We start from the raw sequence: 16,961 nt of genomic DNA, 5'->3' as shown, positions 1-16,961 counted from the left end.
TAACTAAAAATAAATAAGGCAGGTAATGGTTGAAAGCAGTGATCTCCAGGCTGTTTGAATCAGGTACCCTTAACATCCCATCTGATCAGTAAGAACAGGAAAGTGACCATCCTCCCCAATCATACTTCTTATATGACCAACTTACTCAACTCACATCTGACAAAGCTTTTAGAAGAGGACATGACAAAGGAATGGAAGTTCTAGTATGTTCTTTCTCCAGCCTGTTAGATGTTACTGTGCCCCTGAATTTGGAGACCACTGGTTTAAAGGTGCGTCACATGAGTAAGTTGATGGAGATCATCAAGGTACATGAATCTTAGGATGTTACTCAAGAAAATGTCCCCAAGTGTGTCATGGGTCCGAAGGGCCTTACTTTCTTTTTTTGTTGTTGTTGTTGAGACAGAGTCTTGCTCTGTCTCCCGGGCTGGAGTGCAGTGGCCGGATCTCAGCTCACTGCAAGCTCCGCCTCCCGGGTTTACGCCATTCTCCCGCCTCAGCCTCCGGAGTAGCTGGGACTACAGGCGCCCGCCACCTCGCCCAGCTAGTTTTTTTGTATTTTTAGTAGAGACGGGGTTTCACCGTGTTAGCCAGGATGGTCTCGATCTCCTGACCTCGTGATCCGCCCGTCTCGGGCTCCCAAAGTGCTGGGATTACAGGCTTGAGCCACCGCGCCTGGCCATGAAGGGCCTTACTTTCTACTCAATTCCAGGCAAGGTGCTTTTCTGCCTGCCCATTAACCCATGGCCTCTTCCACCACACTGACAGACTCAATCAGGAGTGTGCCCGCCCCAAGTTGGAAAGATTCTATCTTAGGTTACGCCCACCCCCACCACACATGTGTTTTCTGATTAAAGTCTCAAATCAAACTAATATTAACACTATTTGGTAAATCCTAATCTGGCCAATGTTAACTCTTTTTTTGTCATTGTTTGTTTTAGAGACAGGGTCTCCCTCTGTTGCCCTGGCTGGAGTGCAGTGGTGCCATCACGGCTCACTGCAGCCTCCACCTTTTGGGCTCAAGTGATCCTCCCACCTCTGCCTGGCCAATTAAATTTCTGTTTTAGAGATGGGGTCTTGCTATGTTGCCCAGGCTGGTCTAGAACTCTTGGGCTCGGGAGGTCCTCCCACCTTAGCCTCCCAAAGTGCTGGGATTACAGGCATGAGCCACTGTGCCAAGCCTCCAATGTTTTCTCTTTTTCTTTTTTTCAGTTTGCCAGTGTAAACAACACTGCTAACTTTTGAACCCATTCCACATGAGGAAGCAGCCAGAGACGGATGTCTGCACACCTGTCCCTGGGGAGGCGGCGGGAGATGGGGGGACCTGGAACCAGGATGCAGGATAGATGGTGACTGACACCCACAGTTCATCCTACCCTTGGGGGATTTTGATGGGTGGGCATGGCCCCAGAGGAGAACGGGATGTTTGGAGGGGAAGAGGTAGCGCTCTCAGAAAACAAAGTGGGGAAGCTAAGCCTCGAAGTGTTTCCAAGAGCGAGTCAGCTCAAAGAAGGGTCCTGACCCAGACTTCATTGGGCTTCTTGGGGATGTTATCTTATTGCTTTCCAATTCCCCATGGAAGCGGCGGAGACCCTCTGTGTGGCCAGGCTTGGTAAGGAGAACCCAGGAAATGAAGCAGCAATGGGAGAGGAGGGACACAGGCTGGGGCCCTGGGGATGATGACAAGAAAGCAAAGCTGGGGTGGGGGTATTGATGACCCCTCCTTCCTCGCTGCACACGGCCTCTCTCTACCAGCAACACTCCCCACCTGGCAGAGGTCCACAGTAATAGATCTTTCCCCTCCCTAGAATCTAGGCAACTCCAGGGCAGGGATGTCGTACCCATGTGTGCTGCATGAATGAATGAATGAATGCATGCATGCATAAGGCTGGTATTCCCTGACCCCTGCCCCCGGCACTAAATGTGCACCATGATTGACAAGCAGCTGTCACTATCACTTCAGGGACCCAAAGGGCAGCTCTCCAAATTCCTGCAGGCCCTTCTGCTGCCTCACTAGGTGAGGCTGGGGAGCCCTGACTCTGCAGGCACTTCCGGGAGTAGCCCCCAACACACCAACACACCACTGAACGCTCAGAGCTATGTGGTAACTGGAGATGCCCTCTGGGCTCCAGTACTGATTAAAATTCAGGTGTTTCAGACAGAATTTATGCTGGAAATTTTAGATACCTTTAAGAAAAATAGGTCTTATCTAGAGCCATGGTGCGATTTTCCAGGAAAAACGCCACTGTGCAATTACGGGAGCCTTTTCCCAGACACCAAGTCATTGAGGGAGTAAACGATGGGTGAAGTGAAATACTGAGAAGGATGGGCAAAGATTGGGGTGCAGTTTATGCAGTGAGCAGATGGCTTCATTTACTGTCCTGGGGTTGGTTTTCAAACACAATTTCATTTACTGTCCTGGGGTTGGTTTTCAAACACACCTTCATTTACTGTCAGGGTCTCACTGAAACTACACTAAGAAAGCTGGAATTAGGAGCATGACTTCATGAACCTGCCAACTTCTCTTCCCTGGGGTAAGTATCAAAACTAATAAATGCTGGACTTTTTAAAACCCTGCCCCCAAATACAAAGCACTTTAAATGACAGCCATACTTTAGTGACAAATGCTCCCCACATTATATATGAGAATGAATCAGACATAAAGCACAGCTTCTCTGTAAACTGGACCAGCTGCAGAGTTCCGTGGCATCGTCAGCTTACCTTGGCTTTTTTGTCATCGCTTCCAGTCCCGTCTTTGCTTTTACTGACCATGCGAGCTGATAAAATATAAAATAAGAATGCTTGTCACACTCCATTTTCACTGTTCACAGAAAGAGCCAGCTGTGGTGAAGCTGGATTTCTCTGGGATAGGTCCATGTTTTGTTTAGTTGGGTCTGGTGGAAACCAGTTGGCTCTCTTTTCCCTTGAATGTGCTAGGTCTCACATTGTTAGTATCAACACAGCACACTGGGGTCATTGATTAGAGCAACCTGGCAAGAGGGGGCAGCAGGCTGGCTGAGGGTGGGACCATGCAGAAGGGACGCAGCAGAAACTGTCACAGGGACATGATGACACGGAGGCTATCTAAGGAAGGTGCAGTCTCCCTAACCCACAGGCTCCTGCCCTGTTTCTGCCAGGGTCAGCCTCACCCCACTGGGACCGGCCCCACTCCATAGATAGGTGTTTCAAAAGCCTCAGGGCCATGGATATTGGTAGCTCAGTGAGGACCCAGCCTCCTGCAAGATCCAAGGACGGGGGTGGGTGAGTTGTCTCCACGCTGCAGCCAGGCTTGGCCCTGGTTCCCTGCGAGGTGCCTGCTCACCCTCTGGCCCTTGGAAACTGCCTGGAGTCACCCAGCTCCCTTGCCCATGCAGCTAGATTGCCAGCAGCCCTGATTCCCACCTTCCTGGCCATCTTATGCTGACCACCCATCTCCATTCCTGGTCACTTGCCCCCAGAATAGGAGAGTCTGGCAGGGTTGTCTTTGTCCCCTAGTTGCTGGTTGTACCCCCAAAGCTTACCCCTCACTAATGGGGGCTTTGGCCACCAGCCCCAGCTGCTCTCAGATGAGCCAAGCCTGGCCCAGCCCTGAGCCAGGCCTGGTGTGTTTCTTGCCACTTGCTGGTCTTCGAACGGCACGAATCCTCACCGCTTCCCCCAGTTAGCTACAAACCAGTTACCATCATACATTCCCACAGACAACATCAGCCTTCATCACACTCCCTGGTGAAACCAACCCACTGACCTGTCTGCCAGCATCAGTGCTAACTCACCCTTCTCCTTCTCTTGACACTCACTGCTGAAAACTGATGATAGATTTTCTTCTTTGGCTTCAATATCATATTCCCTCTACCCCACGGACAATCGGGTCTCTTGGAGCTTCTCGTTGGCTATTGTCACCTGGATTTCTAGAGGGACCAGCAATGAGTATGCCCAGAGGTTTTCCAACTACACTATATGGCAGAATCACCTGCTAAAAGACTCCCAGGCTTACCCCACAACTGGGTTTATAAGCCGAAAGTGGCACCTGGTAACCTGCACTTTTTTTTTTTTTTTTTTTTTTTGGTTGAGACGGAGTCTCGCTCTGTCGCCCAGGCTGGAGTGCAGTGGCCAGATCTCAGCTCACTGCAAGCTCCGCCTCCCGGGTTTACGCCATTCTCTCGCCTCAGCCTCCCGAGTAGCTGGGACTACAGGCGCCCGCCATCTCGCCCGGCTAATTTTTTTTGTATTTTTTTTTAGTAGAGACGGGGTTTCACCGTGTTAGCCAGGATGGTCTCGATCTCCTGACCTCGTGATCCGCCCATCTCGGCCTCCCAAAGTGCTGGGATTACAGGCTTGAGCCACCGCGCCCGGCCAACCTGCACTTTAATAAGAGCCGCAGGCGGATCTGACTCACGTGTTCTTTCCTTTGTCCACATCAACCAGCACCATCCATGGCACAACAAAATCACCTGCTAAATCAACATTTCCCAAACTGCAGAAGCACTGAACAAGTTCTCCTCCAGGAAATGTTAGCAGGCAGTATTGAGTAAGTTTGGGAAACCCACTTGTGACCTTCTCAGAGGGTCACAATGACCGTTAGTACATTAAAGGTTCTGACAAGTCCAGCAGCAGAAAAGCCTGTTTAACTTAGTTTAGTCTGGTTTTTTTTTTTTTTTCCAGCAGTCACTGGGCCATGGAACTTTTTTAACCCAGACACACCTCCAGTAGGCCAGTAGTCAAGAAAACACCATTTGAAGAAATATTGTAGTAACCTGTCAGGTCAGTTATTTGTCCCCTACTGTTATAGGATATAGGATATATTTTTTCTCTCTTATTTTATTTTATTTTACTTCATTTTATTTTTTGAGACAGAGTCTCGCTCTGTCGCCCAGGCTTGAGGTACAGTGGTGTGATCTTGGCTCACTGTAACTTCTGCCTCCTGGGTTCAAGCACTTCTGCTTTAGCCTCCCCAGTAGCTGGGACTACAGGTGCCCGTCACCACGCCTAGCTAATTTTTTGTATTTTTAGTAGAGACAGGGTCTCACCATGTTGGCCAGACTGGTCTCAAACTTCTAACCTCAAGTGATCCACCTGTCTCGGCCTCCCAAAGTGCTGAGATTACAGGCGTGAGCCACCGTGCCTGGCCTCTGTCTTAACTTTTCAACACAGGCTTCTTTATCTATAGCATTTCAAAGTTTTCTCTAAAAGTAAAATCTAATAAAAATTTAACAGATGCTTGCAACTGTGAGCTTCAGTAACATCCATTTCTGGGCTTGGCAAATAACTGTGAAATTCCAAGGGCCCCAAATTTATGGACAAGCTTGCCTTGTGGCTATGAGGTGTCCCGTGGAATACCAACTCTCCTCTCCCTGATACTTGGGACTCTTCCCACACCAATCCCACCCTGAAGGGCTGCTGTGGTCATGCTACTGAGGGCTCAAGATGGGCCCTGCTCAGCCCCCTGCAATGCCAGCATGTGGATCTCCTCATCCTCTGCTGAGGGAGGTGGCGGCATGTGGACCAGGGAGATGTTGTGTCTGCTCCTCATCTTCCTGCCACAAGGCAGAGCGGGTGGGGGCAGGGTGCTGAGCCAAAGGCACAGTGTGGGCTCTGGGCCACCTCTGAATGCTGTGTGTGTCGCCTGCTGTGTGTACCCTGCCCATCTCCGTGTTAGGAGTCCACACTCTAGCACCTCCTGGGAGGCGCTGTGGGATGCAGGACAGGTATGTCTTTCAGAGCCAACCTACCTGGATCCCAAACCTGGCTCTGTCACTTACTACTCAGTGACCTTCGGCAAGTTACTGTACTTCTCTGAGGCTCCGTTTCCTCATCTGCAAAGTGGGGCTGCTTGTGCCTACATGGAGGGTTGGAGAGTTCTAGACACCATGAGGGAAGCTGCCACCCTGCCGGTGGAGGGCATCCACCAACCTCCTGTGGGCTGATGGGCCATTGTGGACGCATCAAGTGGCCAGAGAGTCAAACAAGGTGGGGAGCACGGGGCGGGGGTGCTGGTGACATGCAGAGTGGCAGGCAAGCGTGAGGGGCGCGTGTGGCCACAGCCTGGGCACGGGAGGAGACCGAGGGAGCGGAGCAGCTGCAGGTGTCGGTTTAGTGGCGTCCTAGGAATGTCGGAAGCAGCAGGAGTCGGGAGGGCCTGAAGCTCAGTGGCAGTAACCGCAGCCTGGGAGGCCTGGGAGGTCCCCAGGGAAGGAGTGAGGAAGCTCAAGACACAGACCTTTGAGTTGAGGGACCCGGCTGACGGGTTTTCCCCGCGGAGCAGCAGCAGGCTGCTTTTCAGAGGGCTCTGCAAGGTCAGCCTCTTTTGTGTCCTCTCCCAAAGAGGGGCCCCGGGCCTCTGGCTCCTCTCCAGGAGCCCCTGGAAATGCAGCCCTTCCCGAATCCTCCTCCGAGTGCGCCTGCTCCTTCTGCACGTTGGGTGTGATTTCCACGTGGAACGTGAACTCAGGGGGCACGTCCTGCCCTTCAGCCCGCCCTGCACCGGGCCCCTCAGGCTCAGAGGCTGGGATCTCTGTGGAAACTTTGGAGAGGAAATCCACAGGGAGGGGGATGGCACCCTCCGCTGGGAAGCCTGGGACGCTGGTGGCTTCTCTGGCGGTTGTCTGGGGAGGCCGCCCATCTTGGACTGGGGAGACCCCGGATGGAGCGGAGTCTTGCGGGGAGGACTCATCGACGTCGCGGTCTTCATCCACCTCCTCCTTGCTCCCCAGCCTTTCTTTGGACCCGGCTCCCTTCAGTGGCAGCCCCTCCTGGTGCGGGTCTCCCAGAAGTGGGTGCTTGAGCAGCTCAGGGGCGTGGTGGCCACCTTCTGTGTCCTCAGGTCCTGTCCCTGAAGGCTGGCGTGTGGCCTCTCTGGGGCCCTCAGGCAGGAGCGGAGCCCCAGGCATGCCGGACACGAGCTGGTGGCTCAGACCTGGGGGCCCTGGCTCTCCGAGGAAGACTTCCTGGACCACCTTACCACTTTCAGGCTCTGTGTGGAGATACGCAGGGGTGGCGGACTTCGGAAAGGTCGGACCCTCCTCGGCCCAGTCCCTGCCTTTTGGTCCCCACTCCTGGGAGGGCTCTCGAGGGCCTCCTGTTGGAGGAGGCGCTGGGCAAATGGGATGGTGCTGAGGAAGGCTCGCGGTCAGTGGGATGGGAGCTTCTGGCTCTTTCTCCCCCAGGCACAGCCCAGAGACCCCAGAGGCCTCTCCGCAGGGTCCAGGCTGGATGTGAGCACTAATCTCATTGGCCAGGGGCCTTTCAGGTGCCTTCCTCTGCTGGCCCGGAACTCTCAACTCCTCTGGTTTGAAGAGGCAGTGATAGCAAAAGGTTAGCAAGGGCGCATTAATCGCTTAAGAGAGGGAGCATCATCCTGGACAAAATGACATTGAGAGGGCATCCTAGGCCCCCTAACAAAGAGATGGGAGCACAGCTCTGGGCTCATCTCGTTGCCTTTTCTTGCTTGGAATGACAACTCTCCTGCTCTAGCTGCCACCAGCTCCCTGGGTCCTCCCCTCTCTGGGCCTCAGTTTCCTCATCTGTAAAGAAGGTTCTTGGACGTGGTGACCTCTGAGGGTCCTTCTGGTGTGGGTGTTATTCCTCTGCCTGTGATGGGCTCTGGTTGGGCACAGAGCATGCCACACATCTGGAGCCACCTTGGGCTTATGGGCTTAATCTACTGGGAAAGCGGGAGGGCTACAGAAGCTTCTCCTGCTTTCTAGGGAATTTGAGCTTCCCAAAGAGTCTAGCCTCTAGATGGTACCTGGCTTGGGTGTAGCAAGAATCCCCTTTCCTCTCCCTACCTCTCACTGTTCCCCCGCCTCCCTTTTTTTTGAGACAGAGTTTCACTCTGTTGCCCAGGCTGGAATGCAGTGGCGCAATCTTGGCTCACTGCAACCTCCGGCTCCCTGGTTCAAGTGATTCTCCTGCCTCAGCCTCCTGAGTAGCTGGGATTACAGGCACGTGCCACTGCACCCGGCTAATTTTTGTATTTTTAGTAGAGATGGGGTTTCACCGTGTTGGCCAGGATGGTCTCAATCTCCTGACCTTGTGATCTGCCCACCCCGGCCCCCAAAGTGCTGGGATTACAGGCGTGAGTTTTTTCTTTTTTCTTTTTTCTTTTTTTTTTGAGACAGGGTCTCGCTCTGTCACCCAGGCTAGAGTGCAGTGGTGCAATCACAGCTCATTTCAACTTTAACTCCAGGGCTCAAACGATCCTCCCATCTCACTCTCCCGAGTAGCTGGGACCACAGAGGCACGCCACCACGTCTGACTAATACATTATTTTTTATTTTTGTAGAGACAGGTCTCCTTATGTTGCTTAGGCTGGTCTCGAATTCCTGGGCTCAAGCAGTTCTCCTGCCTCTGGGATTACAGGCATGAGACACTATACTTGACTTCTGCTCCCCCTTTTTGGTAAATGAAACCAGTGAAACTAGTGCCTACAAACTCTGCCTCAAGCCCATCCTCTGACAGATTTGGAAAATCCAAAATGTGTGATCATCAAGAATAGAGTCTTTACTGATAGACCTGCCATAAGACTCCACGAAAAATAAGCCCCATTCAGATCTATCCAGGTCGCTGACCACAGACAAGCCCCTTGCACAGGTAGGCCCCCGTGGGAGGAAGGGCTGGGCTCTGCACAGCAGACAGTGACGGCCCTCAGGAGCACTGCTGTCCCTTGGTCACACAGCTTGCTGCACACCAACCCAGCTGATCAAGGGCACACTTCATTTTTTTCTGGTTCATTCATGTGACATTCATTAATCTGGCTGCATATTAAGAACAGGACAATTACATTCCTTGGTTCTCCTAATAAGCACACTTTATGTTTTTTAACTCCCAACTCTTTGAACACCCCATCTAGTCGCAACACAACAACCCATGCACCTCACCAGCTCTGCTTTAAACAAAACCTGCAGCCCTGAAGGATTCGGGGGCTTGGAAAAGAAAGAAATTTGGATGAGGTGGGGGAGGAAGGTGTGGTCATGGACACACACAGGTAACATGTGGGCCCGACCCCATCGGAGGCAGGGTGGTTGCCACGGGCTCATCCCCGAGAGGCCTGGTCACAGCGTAGCAGCACCTCCAGCAGCACCTCCAGTCTGATACTGGCCACACTCATGGGCCCCTCCAATTCCTATTCCTGGCATTGACCACAATGCATGCCACACAGCAGGTGGTTAAATCAGTGGATCCTGAATGGATCAACTGCTGTCAGGAAACACTGACTTCTGCTTCTTACAGGGTCTGCAGGTGCCTTATGGGAGCCCTTGGTCAGTCTCTGGAAAGAGCAGCCCACAGGCAACCCTGAGCCTGAGCGCCAGAACTGACCAGAGGCAGGGGCTGCCCCTATGCCGCCCCAACAGGCCAGGTCGCCACTGCCTTCCGGAAGGCACTTTCCTTCTAGAGCTTACTAGAGTGCTCCTGACTGTGATGTTACAGTACTCTGATATAATACAAGACTTTAAGAAACACTATTAAAAAAGAGACAAGGACCCCAAACATAAACAGTAAACGGACCTTGAAAAGTAATGGATACAGGATTGTATAGTGTGTATGGGTGTGGGGGTGTGTGTGTATCATTGAGGAAACTGACATGATTAATTACACCCCTGGAGGAAGAAGCCAGGTTGGGAGAATGTTCTTTTTTTTTTTTTTTTTTTTTTTGAGACAGACTCTCGCTCACTCTGTCGCCCAGGCTGGAGTGCAGTGGTATGATCTCGGCTCACAGCAACCTCCACCTCCCGCGTTCAAGCAATTCTCCTGCCTCGTAGCAACTCTCCTGCCTCCTACTCCTCCCATGTAGCTGAGATTACAGGTGTGTACCACCATGCCCGGCTAACTTTTGTATTTTTAGTAGAGACGGGATTTCACCATGTCAGCCAGGCTAGTCTCACACTTCTGGCCTCAAGAGATCTGCCTGCCTTGGCCTCCCAAAGTGCTGGGATGACAGACATGAGCCACCGCACCCGGCCTGGTTGGGAGAATGTTTTATTGATTCCCTAGGATGCTAGGAAGTACTCAGCAAATATTAAATGTAGCAATTCTCAGGGGTTAGGAGGAGTTCGAGATAAATGAGTACTGTAAACACAGTAGTCCAGGTAAGTGAAGCCCCCATGCCCTCTTCAGGAGGCCTGGTCTCTAGACACTGACAGAAGAAAAGTCCACCCATTGTATACAGGCCTTCCCATGGCTTACTCTCAAAAGACTGTAGCTCCATCCTGAAACACCTTTTTCCATCTTACTAATAGGTACTTTATCCCTCCATGATTCCAGGCTGATGTCACAAAGCTTAAAATTCAGTGAGCGCAAAAGTCAAGTTCCCAGCAAAGATGGTGGCCTGGGCTTTTCCTGTTGCATGGAATATGTTCCGTGGGCATGTAGACATAGCCTGCGCTAAAAATCGGTAGAAAAAACTCAGATCCACTTCTATTTATGAAAAGCAATGATTTCTAGAGGTCATACGTTATCAAAGCCTCTAGTTTTACCTAAGTTGAAAAACATGACCTAAAAGAAACATGAGCCAGACTTCTAGTTTTTGAAGCTCTTTGTTAGCCTAAGAATGAAAATGCGGCCGGGCGCGGTGGCTCAAGCCTGTAATCCCAGCACTTTGGGAGGCCGAGACGGGCGGATCACGAGGTCAGGAGATCGAGACCATCCTGGCTAATACGGTGAAACCCCGTCTCTACTAAAAAATACAAAAAACTAGCCGGGCGACGAGGCGGGCGCCTGTAGTCCCAGCTACTCGGGAGGCTGAGACAGGAGAATGGCGTGAACCCGGGAGGCGGAGCTTGCAGTGAGCTGAGAGCCGGCCACTGCACTCCAGCCTGGGTGGCAGAGCAAGACTCCGTCTCAAAAAAAAAAAAAAAAAAAGAATGAAAATGCGCCTTTCTGTGCCATGTGAGATGAGAAACGTCAGCCTGCTATAGGCTGTGACCTCTCTGGGGGCAGGAATGTGTAGTTAGGCCTCAAAATACCCTCAACGAGGCAGAGTCTCCTAGGATCAGATGGCCTCAGAGGCAGCTCTGAACACTGGACAGAGCCCATCACTCAGGAGAAAAGAACAGCATCTTCCCAGCCCTTTTGCAATCTAGAAGCTTCCACATTTTACAGTAGGTTCTCAAGTTCATTTATCTAGCAAATGACAGAAAACAAGCCCAGCCCACATTATATCAGTGTCACAGGTCTCCCATTTCCTAAAGTTAGGAATCTCTAGGATTTTTAAAGTTCTTAAGATATTTATGATAAATGGTTACACAAAGCTGTCTTTCTTGAACACAGCAGTTTGGTACCTGAGAAGAAAATCATAAGGGTTGAAGGCTGCAGAGAAGAAAGTTTAAAAGCAATCGCTTGGGGGTGACATGGTTAAGGCCTTGCTCCTGGATCGGCCAGAGGGCAGCCTGCAGTGAGAATCGCCCGTCACACATATTTGAGTTTCTTTTTTCTTTTTGAGACAGAGTTTCGCTCTTGTTGCCCAGGCTGGAGTGCAATGGTGTGATCTCGGCTCCCTGCAATATCCGCCTCTTGGGTTCGAGTGATTGTCCTGCCTCAGCCTCCTGAGTAGCTGGGATTACAGGCACCCACCACCATGCCCAGCTAATTTTTTTTTTTTAGATGGAGTCTCGCTCTGTGGCCCAGGCTGGAGTGCAGTGGCGCAATCTCGGCTCACTGCAAGCTCCGCCTCCCGGGTTCAGGCCATTCTCCTGCCTCAGCCTCCGGAGTAGCTGGGACTACAGGTGCCTGCAACCACACCTGGCTAATTTTTTGTATTTTTAGTAGAGACGGGGTTTCACTGTGTTAGCCAGCATGGACGCCTGGCTGATTTTTTTATTTGTAGTGAGACAGGATTTCACCATGTTAGCCAGGCTGGTCTCAAACGCTTGACCTCAGGTGATCTGCCCACCTGGGTCTCCCAAAGTGCTGGGATTAGTGATGTGAGTCACCGTGCCCAGCCTAGAGTTCCTGTTAGACATTCATTCTCAGCTCCCTGGCCAGACTAGCGTCTTTCAGAACTCTAAACGCCTTAGGAATTGCCCAGAAATGGTATTAGAAAAAAACCACCAGGGATCTTTCTAGATCTGAGTAGCCAACCTTTGATAAGAACCAACTCCCTAAAATCTCCTGGATTTGTGAATTAGGGCTCGGGTCCAAATGATCTTTTCAGGGCAGAGCCCACCCCATGTCCCTCCTCCCAACCCCAAAGTCATGGCAGGCAATTCCAGTTCACTGACCTTGGGTCACGTGACCAGCAGCTTCGTCTTCCAGGCTGGGGGTGTCTCCAATGCCTGCTTCTTCAGCTGGTGTATGTGTCAGCAAATGAAGGGGGGTAAAAGCAAAAACAGTTATTGTTTGCTAGAAACCAAGCTCTCTGTGTCTTCTGATATTTTCCCTAAAACATTCAGGAAAGTCACGTCCCAAGAATACTAAGGTGCCTCAGCTCTGGCTTCTCTGCAAATGTCATTGCTGAGGATGCTGGTGGTAAAAGTTCACTAAATAAAATGCACAGCACCCACATGCAAGTGTGGCTATGACCTAGTAGGAAAGACTTTCTTCACTTTGGGCCCAGGGTCCTGAATGCCTCACTCCACAAGGACACACAGGCTGAGTGACGTCAGAGAAGCAGTTTGCTGCTGGGCCATGGTCGTGGAGGCTGTGTCTAAGCAGTGGCTGCTGGGAAGTTCAAGGAAAGATTTTGCCTGGGTTGTGAAGTCAGGCAGACGGAGTTCGTACCCAGGCACCAGCATTCATTCAACCTCTCTGAGCCTCCATTTCCTCATCTAGAACCCCAAGATGAAGATACTAGTTTGTCTTGTAGAAGGATGGTTAGGGTTAGTAAGAGAATTTGTGTGAACCTGTTTAGCCTGGTGCCTGGCATATGGTAGGTGCCCCAAAATGTTTCGTTTCCTTCCTCCCAACTTCTGGGCAAATGCCTTTGACAGAATGCCCTGAATGGGTGCTACTTGGTAAGAGGGAGGCTGGCAGTTCTACTGAGCAGCTTTTGGGGGTATCTTGGGTTCCTGTTTAGGAAGCCACAGCTCACCCCAAACAAGAAAGACTGAGAAAGTTCCTGACCACATCAACAGTACCAAAATCAATGTGCTTTAAAAATACCCATTTCTGCATCATAAACAACAGGACACTGTTACAGGACAATGCATGCAATTGTCCAGAAGAAGAGTTTATAAGGCAAGTTGGCCACGTTGACATGCATTGACCTCAGGCCACCAGAATCACCAGCATTTCCTGAGGGCAGTGATAGACGTCACTGCCTCTGAGAAATGCATACATGTTGCTGGCCAGGCCATCAGTCTTATCTCCCAGGCTTGCAATGAGTCAGTCACTCTCTGCACCTAAGACAGGAATGCTGGATCCCCACCACTGGCCAGCACAGGCCTGTGTGAAGACTGTAGGCAAGGGAGAGAAAGGTTCTTGAGGTTCCTGGCAGCCATGTGGTAGCCTCAGAAACACCCAGGCCACTGGCTGTCCTCAGGCAGCTGCTAAGGGGATGGGAGGGCAGGCAATGGGCTCAGGGGGCTCCCATCGCTAGCACTAGCATGACACAGACACCCTCCGGGTCCATCTAGCCGATACTGTGCTGCCCACAAGGCCCAGTGGTGACAGTGCCTTGTCATGCGACAACATCACTGAGTGAGTGTTGGCTCAAGTGCCTGGGCACAGCTCTGAATGCAAATTGGGCCTGAGTTTCTGACAAGGTGATGGCAATGATAGAAAGGCTCAGAGCGACAGCAAATCCCGCTAAATGCCAGAGTCCTTGAGACAGAGAGCATGTGGAGGCTTCCCCGGACACTGTCACTGCCACGGCACCCGGTGAGTCACCTTGCTGTCACACACCAGCGCAGGGCTACGATAGCCGGGCCTGGCGTGAGTCAGAAATTGGAGGCTGCACTGTCTTTGCCACCGCTTGACCCCAGCAAGGGAGCTGCTTGGAAACACCAAGGAGGGAGGGAGGGCACAGTGGAGGTTGGGCCTCACATCACCAATGGCCTCTCTGTACCCTGGGGCATGTTTTACAAGAGCCAGGAGGGCCCTGTGCTCTCCAGCAAGGCAGGATCCTGCAAGGGGGTGGCCACTCTGCACCTTGACTGGATGGCCCATGGGGAGTTTCACTGGAGCGCCAAGAACAGCAAACAGGATAGGCCAGAGTGAGGTGCCAACTAAGGTCTGCATTGTCAGTAGCTGAAGACACATGCACCCAACTCTAGAACCACCCCACCACATGGAGGGTGTAAAGGGATCTTTAGGAGGATTTCCTTGGAGAGAGTGGCTTGGGGGTGGTGGGAGTGTCTACATGGCCACCCCCATCACAGTCCCAGTACAACGTTTCAACTCAATACGTTGAGGACATGTGATGCGTGTCCCCTCTGGTTAGGGACCTGGTAGACTGTGATCAGGGTCCCACCAAGGAACACTGAGAATCTGCCCATTCTCAGATGGAAGATGGGCTGGCCTTGCTTTGGGGGCAGAGCAAAGGACAGATGCTACAGTCCTGAGAGAACTGTCCGCACACCCACAGTTTGCTTGCCAGCGTGTTTCCCGTGGGCCCCATGTGGGCACAGGTCAGACAGTGCATGGGAGCCTCAGATCATGTCTAAGAGGTGGCAACCAGCAGGACCTCAGAGGTGAGGCTGCAGCCAGATCTTCAGACTCCCACAGGGCTGAGGAGATGACATGGCCACCAGAATCCAGCGCAGAGGAAGGGCTCTTCAGGGGAGGATAGCTGGAGATGGCAGGCTGGGGGAAGAGTCTAGAAGAATTCAAATAAGGTCCCCATGGAGAGCGAGAGAAAAAGAATCTCCTTGAAACCTCTGCAGGGAGTGTGACATGGCTCACACCAGGACCAACTCAGTAAGAACCTTCCTGTTTCTCCTACCCCTCCCTTCCCCACCAGCCCCCGAGGGGAATGGGGGCAACTTTGAATGGAGTTAGAAGCTTTGACTGTCACATGGGACTGGCTGTTCTAATTATTTAGCATTTGCACACGGTGTTTTGCCACTGTGGAGACTAACGTACTTTAAATCACTCTGGAGTGATGGGAAAGTGAAGAGTTGGCTAGAGTTTTCATTCTGGGCAGGGGAGGGATTTCCCCCAGTGAAATGACTGAAGGGAGAGAAGGAGAGAAACTGAAGTTCCCCCATGATCTTATCCCGTGATTGTGCCACGGTCTTCAAACGTCCTTCACGTTCAAGGATGAGGCTCTGCCCCAGCTTCAAGGCCATCCCCTCTGCCCATCTCAGGGGACCTCACCGATCAAGTCACAAAGCAGAAATGCACTCAGAAGGGGCCGGGGTGGGGCTGGTCTCAACATACAGAGCCCTAGAGAACGTTGCAGGCTTCCCCAGTAGCTGCAGGGAGCACCATCTTTAGGAAGGAAAGGAAACTCTTTTCCGGGCACATCTTCCCTGCTCTCCATTGCCGATGAAGTCCTGTCTAGGCCTCTTCTGCATTTCTTGTTGGGCAACTGGGCACCCTCCAAATCACCAAACCAACAGCTGGCATCTTTACGTAAGTGCAGTGCAGAAGACATGAAGGAAATGATGCCAGGAGCTCCAGGCTGTGCGGGCGTTTCCTAGGGCCTGGTGGGCTGAGCCACTCTTGGGTGACTGCAGCCTTGAGCCCAGCGCCCTGTCCAATCAATTCCCCATCACCCGTGTTGACAAGGCATTCTCGTCATGCCTGTTCTACATGAATATGTTTGAAAAGGAGACAGAGTCCCAGAACTGGATGCTAGATCACATGTCTCAGCTCCTCTGGGACCACCTCATTAAGATCACCAAAAGATGTGGTCCAGTCTGCACCCTCTGTGCGCTCAGGTGATCTTTGGGTCCACCCCTTGGGAGGTGACCCTGTGCCGGACAGTCTGAGCAGGAGGGCGGACTGAACTCAGGTGTCAAGAAGGCACGGGTCTGCCACCACCTGCCCCAGAAAATCCTGCAGAGAACTCCCTGGGACTGATGCGCTGACTGAGGCAAGATGAGGAGCGTCTAGAAGAAGTCCCGAAGGCCCTAAATGCTCTGAGAGGCTGGCAGGCAGCCAGGGAGGTAACCGGGCACCAAGACATCAAGCTACTCACAACCCAAGATTCCCAGGAGCCAGAATCCACCCATGTTCCTGCCCCACAGGAGGATAAACACACAAAGTGCCCTCACTTCTGTCGCAGGTCAGCTGGGGCACCGGGCAGGGCCTTGACTGCCTGGGGGTCTCTGCGGCTCACCCTCACCTGTGGTTCCTTCTGGGATCTCCATGTGGAGCTGGGCGGCATCCTGCTCGCCGGGAGCTCTCTCATCCACTAAGGGCGCTGTCACATCTGGAAACCACCGAGAACCACCTTAGAGGAGCCAGGATGAGCCACGCCCAGCCCCTCACCTTTGCTTCTTGTGCAGGAGCAATGCAGGGAGGAGGAGTGAGGAGGGGATCAGCCATATGCAGGAAAGCAACCCTGAAGCAGGGCCTGAAGCCCCTGCTGCCAGCTCCCCAGGAAGCACACTGACATGCTGCTAAGTGGTACTGGCTCATGAACTGCCCAGCTCATCCACCAGGAAAGCCCGGCAGCCCTGTCTAAACCCCAGTGAAAGGGACTGCTGGGTATGGCCCCAGGCATTTTAAAAGAATACTGAAAACCAGATGATTGCTCATAACTATTTGATCCTCAAGGCGAGAATTACGACTGAGACAGCACAGGGACTGGGGGGCTTAGGGCAGGGTCTATCGTTTTGCTGTGAGACTTTGGGCAAATCCTTGGTCCATTTTGACTGGACAGTTTCCTCATCTGCAAAATGGCAGTGTCTTCTCTAGGTGACTTCCAAGACTTCTCCCAGGTCTAACCTGTCTCCAAGCCCATGACCCATAATTCAAAAATGCAGAGTCTCTTGCATGGCAATAAATAGGTCTGATCCTGTCCAAAGTCAGGCATTTGACTGTCGCATGGGTCCACCTTCACAGCAGAGGCAGGAGGGAAAGCT

At 52.1% G+C, this 16,961-nt stretch overlaps 1 protein-coding gene across 23 annotated transcripts in view; it reads right to left on the bottom strand.

Moving 5' to 3' along the window:
- The window catches only part of MAPT (microtubule associated protein tau), a 135,680-nt gene that overhangs the window by 38,353 nt on the left and 80,366 nt on the right, over positions 1-16,961 (bottom strand). For 8 of the 23 annotated variants that reach the window (XM_033218006.1, XM_033218334.1, XM_033218170.1 and 5 more), the window contains exons 4-7: positions 16,220-16,306; positions 12,213-12,278; positions 6,215-7,279; positions 2,719-2,774 (exon numbers count right to left, since the gene is read on the bottom strand). In XM_033218006.1, coding sequence (XP_033073897.1) covers positions 2,719-2,774; positions 6,215-7,279; positions 12,213-12,278; positions 16,220-16,306 — 1,274 coding nt within the window. The remainder of the gene's footprint in view (positions 1-2,718; positions 2,775-6,214; positions 7,280-12,212; positions 12,279-16,219; positions 16,307-16,961) is intronic. The other 15 variants (XM_033218257.1, XM_033218413.1, XM_033219144.1 and 12 more) reach the window with 5 other exon arrangements.

This window comes from Trachypithecus francoisi, unplaced genomic scaffold (assembly GCF_009764315.1).
Source record: "Trachypithecus francoisi isolate TF-2019V2 unplaced genomic scaffold, Tfra_2.0 Contig00057_ERROPOS647011, whole genome shotgun sequence".
Lineage (NCBI taxonomy): Eukaryota > Metazoa > Chordata > Mammalia > Primates > Cercopithecidae > Trachypithecus > Trachypithecus francoisi.
Note: the sequence above shows the minus strand (reverse complement) of the source record. Positions and strands in the feature narration are given on the sequence as shown.